The 7,500-nt window shown below is 37.6% G+C and overlaps 2 protein-coding genes across 5 annotated transcripts in view; both read right to left on the bottom strand.

The window, feature by feature from the left end:
- The window catches only part of LOC135093311 (uncharacterized), a 7,827-nt gene extending 7,113 nt beyond the window's left edge, over positions 1–714 (bottom strand). Inside the window, exon 1 of one of the 2 annotated variants that reach the window (XM_063992470.1) lies at positions 697–714. The gene's annotated coding sequence lies outside the window, so the exon portion shown is untranslated. Of the gene's footprint in view, positions 1–562 lie in introns of both variants that reach the window. The other variant, XM_063992469.1, reaches the window with a different exon arrangement.
- Positions 715–3,233: 2,519 nt separating this feature from the next.
- Positions 3,234–7,500, bottom strand: part of LOC135093307 (uncharacterized) — an 8,662-nt gene continuing 4,395 nt past the window's right edge. For 2 of the 3 annotated variants that reach the window (XM_063992456.1, XM_063992455.1), the window contains exons 3-5: positions 6,608–6,743; positions 5,147–5,313; positions 3,234–4,463 (exon numbers count right to left, since the gene is read on the bottom strand). In XM_063992456.1, coding sequence (XP_063848526.1) covers positions 3,772–4,463; positions 5,147–5,313; positions 6,608–6,743 — 995 coding nt within the window. In that variant the 3' untranslated portion in view covers positions 3,234–3,771. Of the gene's footprint in view, positions 4,464–5,146; positions 5,314–6,607; positions 6,830–7,500 lie in introns of all 3 variants that reach the window. The other variant, XM_063992457.1, reaches the window with a different exon arrangement.

Here is a 7,500-nt window from a genome sequence, read left to right as displayed (position 1 = left end):
ATGGCCGCCTCCTCACTCATTATTTAAAGTAATTTTGAAGGCTATATATCTACTTTCTGGCTTAATTGTGTGTGTGTGCGTGCATGTGTGCGTGCGTTCATGTGTGTGTGTGTGTGTGTGTGTGTGTGTGTGTGTGTGTGTGTGTGTGTGTGTGTGTGTGTACACTACCCAAACATAAAACAAACAAACAAATCTGGTCTTCCCCGCGATATCTGCTCCTCCCAGCCTCCTCCCCACCTCTTCTTCCTCTTCCCAGCTTGTGTGTGTGTGTGTGTGTGTGTGTGACTGGGTAAGGTTTTCCAGGAATGGGTGCGTGTGGGGATGCTGTGGTGGGGTAGTGGGTCATGGCAGTGTTGTTGTTGTTGTTGTTGCTATTGTTGTTGTTGCTATTATTATTGTTGTTGTTGTTGCTATTATTGTTGTTGTTGTTTTGTTGTTGTTGTTGTTGTTGTGTGTGTGTGTGTGTGTGTGTGTGTAAGGACAGTAACCTAAGGCAGAGTAGCACAATCCCTAAGGGTATTACCGGACACAAGGTACGTCAGTACACACACACTGTACTTACAAGGCTTGCCACACTGCAGACGCTATGCAGACTGCGGTAATAAGCCGTGTCAACACAAACTATGCCGCTCAATTGTCTTGCAAACGTAATATTAATACAAATCCAGTCACAGTACTGACACTCCATCCGCTCACCTTCACAGCCAGGCCAAAACTGAACCACTCCTTGTTTCCTGCCTGCCAACCCGTGACGTGGCGTCTCCCCACTGGCCACACACACACACACACACGTCACGGCTGGAGGTGGGTGTACCAATAGCCTTGCTTGCAGTACACACACACACACACACACCCCAACACTTCACTAACAACACAAGTGATGCCGTAACTTGCATGACAAGACCAACAGACTCCCTCAAACCACTGCTTGCATCATTCAGGGCACAAAACTGTCACTGTGGCAGGGCGCTGACTTGGCGGGGGTTCACCTGGCTCACTGGGGGGCGGGTGGAGGGGGTAATATTAAGCTTTTATCTCTTCCTAATGCAAGAAATAAGCTTTTTCCTTATCCTAGTATCAAATTTAAGTTTCCTCTCTTCTGGTAACTTAAAATACTTAAAACAGCTTAATATATGCTAGGCTGACATTAAAACTCAATTTAAGCCTTTTTTTTTGCCTTATTACTGCATTTAAGCTTTTTCCCTCCTTCCAGAAACGTAAAATACTCAAAACAACATTAAAACAACCTAAAACTGCCTTAAAACACTAAAAAAAACGGATTCTCACCTCGTATCTCGAAGCCTTGGTCCAAATATTCAGTGAAGGATGGTCTGACCAGAGAAGCGCTGAGTATTAGAGGAATTTTCTGCATTTCCTTCACCTCCAGGACTCCCTCCTTCAAGGTCCGTCCTTCAGTCATCCCTAAGGCTCCTTCAACCCCCCCTCCGTGTTGTATCCTAAGCTCTCCATCCTGTAATATTGGCAGAAATGTTAAGCTTTGTAGGATGTCCAGTCTTATCTCAATTTCTCTCCTTCCTAGGGATTGAAAAAGTGCGGGAAATTTGAATGTTTATGAATGCATTGGTTTGTGTGTGTGTGTGTGTGTGTGTGTGTGTGTGTGTGTGTGTGTGTGTGTTATTGCTTGTTATCTCTCTCTCTCTCTCTCTCTCTCTCTCTCTCTCTCTCTCTCTCTCTCTCTCTCTCTCTCTCTCTCTCTCAGTAGTTACAATTTATAAAACACATTATAAACATTGAAATGTCCTGCACTTTTCTTCCCTAGGAAGAAGAGAGTGCAAAACTCACCCAAACACATCCAAAACACATTCAAAACGCTCTCAACACCCCAAACTACCCACAAAACTCACCCAAACACACTCAAAACATCCAAAAACACACTCAAAACACTCGACTACCCAAAAAACTCATCCAAACACACCCAAACACGCTTAAAACATCTAAATCATGCATATCACCACAGAATACGCTCCTAACACAGCCAAACGCACTCAGAACACACCACACACTCTCAAATTCACATTCTGCGACCAGCTTGTGAGAATCCAGAACTGTACCGCAATAGAAAAGGTATCTTCTCCCTTAACTGTCAAGCTGTATGTGGACCAGATTTAACCTTTTTTTAATATTGTTGCAAGATAGTGGGGTAGTGCCCATGACAGCAACATTTTTAACAACAGTTTGTTATGGCATGAATTTGAGCAAGGCATGCACAAGGGTAAGTTGTTAGGGGGCATGGGTTACCCTTGCCGTAGTTATCTGTTTACTCCACTAATGAATCCCAGCAACCAAAGTGAAACAGCGTATAATGAGGCACACATTAAAACAAGAAATAAAATAGAATGTGCATTTGGTGTCTTAAAAAGACGCTTTATTTGCTTGGGCAAGCATCTTTACATGGCTTTAGACACCACAAAAAACATTATTGTAGCAGCAGTTGTGCTACATAATTTTGCAATTCAGAGGAATGTGCCACTCCCAAATCATCTTCTTGAATCAGACAATGCAGATTCGGATGATTCAAATGCAGATAATCATGGTGTTGACCCAGAAGCAGCCATTGCTAACAATAATGCAGCACAACAAGCTGAAAGGGCTAGATATATCAGAACATACTTCTGATAACACAGGATGGTTTGATTCAGCCACACAAATATGGTATCTCCTCCATACTCTTGTATTAACCTCTTTCATTACTCCATCCATGTATCTGGTAAACACCGAAGCGGACAGACACATCCTATCTCACACATACCACACTACCAAATATTACACCAGGTGTTCAAGAGCATTCCCTCTAAACTATATGTGTACATATAACTGATTATAAGTGTTATCCAAAATAGTATTCAAATATGTACGAATCTAAGGTATTTTTGCTATTTCTTTTTTTATGTGCACTGTTACTCAGAAAAATGTACTTGTAATTCCCATTTCTTACCTTGATGAGTTTGATTTTACTTTGTATACAATATGACTATAAACACTTTATGAAAATACACTAGTTGCTATACAGTTATGGTAAATGACAACACTAAGTAAAAGATATTTTTCTCAAAAATAGAATCACGTATTTTATCACCATCGAATAGAGTAATCATATTTTACTGCAACAGAAAAGGAAAAATCAATTATATACTGTAGTTTTAGTGTGTGTGTGTGTGTGTGTGTGTGTGTGTGTGTGTGTGTGTGTGTGTGTAGTAATAAAACTTCAGTGGTTAACTGTATAGTAATTTATTATCCAATGTAAATAAATATACATATTGAGGAAAAAGACAAGGTTTTAATGATCTTTACCTCTATTTATAAATCACAGTCATATATCACAAGAATGTATGTCTTATTGAAAAAATCCTTTAATGATCACATCACTAATGAAGCACAGAGATTATCTAAGTGTTATCTAAGTGTTTATACTAAACTGGGGGTGTAAAAAAGGAGACTAGTTATCAATGGCCATTGCCCTTATATAGTAATTATATAATAAATCAGTCCTATATCACATGAATCCATGTACTATTTCAAAAAAATATAATGATACCTCAAACAAAGCACTGAGATTACTATATATATATATATATATATATATATATATATATATATATATATATATATATATATATATATATATATATATATATATATATATATATATATATATATATTATAAGTGTTTGTACTAAACTGGGTGAGTAAAGAAACTTTGGATCTTGATCTAACAGCAACACCACAAAACAAATTTATGCCTTATCATTTCTAGAATTGTCCAAGAAATCTACAAATGCACCTGCAGCTCCATGCACATCTTCCAGTGTCTTCAACTCTTGAATGTATAGAAGACATAATTTTCATTGCTTGGCATAGACAGTCCCCTTCCATCTTTTTATTTTCTAAGTTTTGTTTATGAATTTGCATCACTATTTCATGTTCTTCCTTTTGAAACTTTGACAACATTTCATAGGACTCTCTGCCAACACTGTCTTCCACTTGCCTTTTCTCTGCTTTAAACTTTTTCCCACTCACTTTTCCTCTCGCACTGGAAGACTGTATTGGTGACAATTCACTTGGAAAGGTAACTGGTACCGATGCCAAAACAGAGGTGGAAGGAAGAGGTGTGCTACAAATTGAAGCTACTGTTGCAGGTACCTCAACAGAGGTTGAAGAAAGTGGTGTACAGTGGTTGGAGGAGCTTGAGGATGACACTACAGTTCCACGAACGTCCTTAGAAGTTAAAGGAAGAGGTGTGCTGTGGATGGCAGGACTGTAGAGCAAAGCTGCAGTTCCCGATGACTCAACAAAAGAGGTGCAAGCAGCAGGTGCACTATCATTTCCTCTGGTAGGCATGAGCAAAATAGGCACTGAGCATGCTGTGGATGGCTGTTCAGTCATGGCCATCGGCTCATCCAACTGCTCTCCCTTCTCATTAATAATAACAACAACAGTGACATCTGTGAACAAACAAATAACATTAATGAAAGTAACAGTATGGTTGTTTACAGTATAGTGTTTAAGTATATGACTGGATACCCTCTTCCATTGAACGAGCAATATAGTTACAAGATACATAATAATGTTCAACCCTCTCTAAACAAGATGGTTTCTGGTCAATACAGATTTTCTAAGGCCTTGACAGATCTATTATCAGCCACAAATTTCTGCTTTATCTGGAATTTGTCAAGTCTGGGTGGGTCTTCTGTCAGACAGATTCCATGTAAACCAAAGTAGGTCCGTCATATCAGGGTATTTTCTGCACATGCACACCATTTTTTCAAGGAAGCTCTTAATTTTAAGGCAAGTTTACATGAAAACACCAATTTTGTCTACAGAATAATTGGTCTCTATGCTACAAAACAGTTTAGAGTCGTCTGAGTATGCTGCATGACCATGTGGTGAAATATTTTACCAGATTAAGCCAAACCAAAGAGTCCCATAATATTAATCAAGTTTACATGAAAACTGGGTTAAGAACAAGAAAATTATCGAAACCACTGCTCCAAAGTGATGAATAATTTGCAAAAATAAGGATAGCATCTGAAATATTTGCAAGTATGAATATACTAGAACTCAATATCACATTAAGAACAGAAATGTGATATGTAAAACAGAAAATTTATTACTTAATGGAACCAACCTGTTGGCCATCTGTCACTGTCATTGTGGTTTGGGTCCAGTTCTAGCTCGTCTGCGATGAGAGCAAGGATTTTCTCCAATACAGGGTCTGGCTTGACGACTGGACTTGGAGGACCACCTCCTGTTCGACACAGTTTTTTCTTCTGGTCACTAACAAACTTCTTGGCCCTGAAATTATTTCACAACATTAGACATAAAAAAGTTACATATTTTCATTTATTTTTCCTGCACTGCACAGTAGAAGAAAGATACCATACCATAATTTCATACTGATAAATTATCATCTATAAAAGCTACATAAACAAAAATTAAAGAAATATTGTAGCCTAATTGCTGTTGTTCTTATGAAGAATGGTAAGAACTAATAAATTTCAGGATAAAACTATAGAATAACACTTCCTCTCTAATCATTAAAAAACAATGAAAGATTATAGAAACATTACTGGTCAGCATGTCTGTGATGTTTTAAAGTGGGGAACAGTTGTTGTGAGGTTTGGTCAGCTTTGGATAGGATGGGATTGGTTTGATTAGATTAGGTTAGGTTAGGCTAGGCTAGGTTAGGTTAGGTTTGGTTAGATTAGGTTTGGTTAGATTAGGTTAGGTAAATAAGTCACAGACAAACCTAACCTAATTCAATCTGATATAACCTAATCTAAACTAAAATAAAGTAACCTAACCAAACTTATCGTGTCCTATATGGCTTATGTGAGATTAGGTTAGGTTACTTAAGTTTAAATTAGATTAGGTAACACTCACAGACCTACCTAACCAAACTTAATCAAGCCTAACTTAATTCAATGTTATGTAACCTCACAAGAGCTGTCCACCCTCACAACATCACAGACATGTTATATTATAACTATATATTAGGTACTCTAGCTCCTTGCATGGTTCTTTTAGTGTTTCGAGAGATGCTAATAGTATAGTTTCACGAAATAATCAAATGCATATTTCTAAGAAAACTTTAAATCAATCATGCAAAGCACTAGGGTAAAGGCAATTAAAGACTTAATATTCTGTCTGTCAGGAGAGGGTAGTTGAGATAAGGAAACAACTGGAGGATTCAACTGAGATGGAGAAAGTGGAGTGACATTATATTATTTTTATATAGTGACTTTTACCTGTCTACAGAACAATAGGTTGATTTTTTTACCACACACATTTCCCTTGACTTCTAAACCCTGTCCTTCTTAGAAACAATCTTAGATGGGTAGATTGTAAAATTCTTAATGTTTTACAAAGGTACTCATTAATAAACTACAACAAGAACAATTATTATTATGTACCAATTACCCAACAGAAATCTTCTTTACTGGTATGTGGTAACTAACAGTAACATTAATTTAACCTGATAACACTGATATTTAACTAATTTTTCATCTCCTAATTACTTTCTACCGTAGGAGTGTGGAAAAGTAAACTTGCTAATTACCAAACAACATTTTAAAACCAATATACTAACCTTGATCTCATGTTTTCCCAAATCTTCTTAATCTGTTTTACAGTCCTCTGCGGCCCCAGACCACTGGCAGCAAGAGTTCGTGATCTCCTCTCATACTCTTGCCTTGACCGGTATAATGCGGGCATCGGTGGCTTTGCTGAGGAGAACAGCTCTTCTTTCATTGATTAAGTCTAATAGAAGTATCCTCTCCTCTTCTCCTATGTGCTGCATTCGTTCACTTCGCTGCATTTTTGCAAGAGAACATAAAGTTCATTCGTCTGCAGCGGGTTGGAAGGTGTTCGATTTGTCACTGCGACTTGGCTATGTAACATGTTCGTATAATATTCAGACAACCTACTATTTTATGTGTACATGATACTATATCACATATTTTATGCTAGTATATATGCTTTGATGAAAAATTAGCTGAAAATTCTCCGTAATAAACAATAAAAAATGAACAAGTTGACGTATCCGAACACAACCAAACATTCAGAAATGCAACTCTATGCGCATACATAAACAGAGCGACCACACTACCTTTCAAGGGCTGCCAACTGTGAAAGTAAGGGAGCGGGTGGTTGAGTGAGTGTTTAACGCTAAGGCAAATTTGACTTCACTCACGTTAGGGTTAGTGAGAGATCGAGGGTTGAGAGGCCATTTGAGTGTTGTTTTAAACTATGGGTGAGAGAGAGAGAGAGAGAGAGAGAGAGAGAGAGAGAGAGAGAGAGAGAGAGAGAGAGAGAGAGAGAGAGAGAGAGAGAGAGAGAGAGAGAGAGAGAGAATAAGAAAATAAATGTTAGTAAATTTAATAGTTTGAAAAAAAAAATTATTATTATTATTATTATTATTATTATTATTATTATTATTATTATATTATAAGTAGTAGTAGTAGTAGTAGTAGTAGTTTAGGT

Source organism: Scylla paramamosain, chromosome 42 (genome assembly GCF_035594125.1).
Source record: "Scylla paramamosain isolate STU-SP2022 chromosome 42, ASM3559412v1, whole genome shotgun sequence".
Taxonomy (NCBI): domain Eukaryota; kingdom Metazoa; phylum Arthropoda; class Malacostraca; order Decapoda; family Portunidae; genus Scylla; species Scylla paramamosain.
This window is presented reverse-complemented; position numbering and strand designations above follow the sequence as displayed.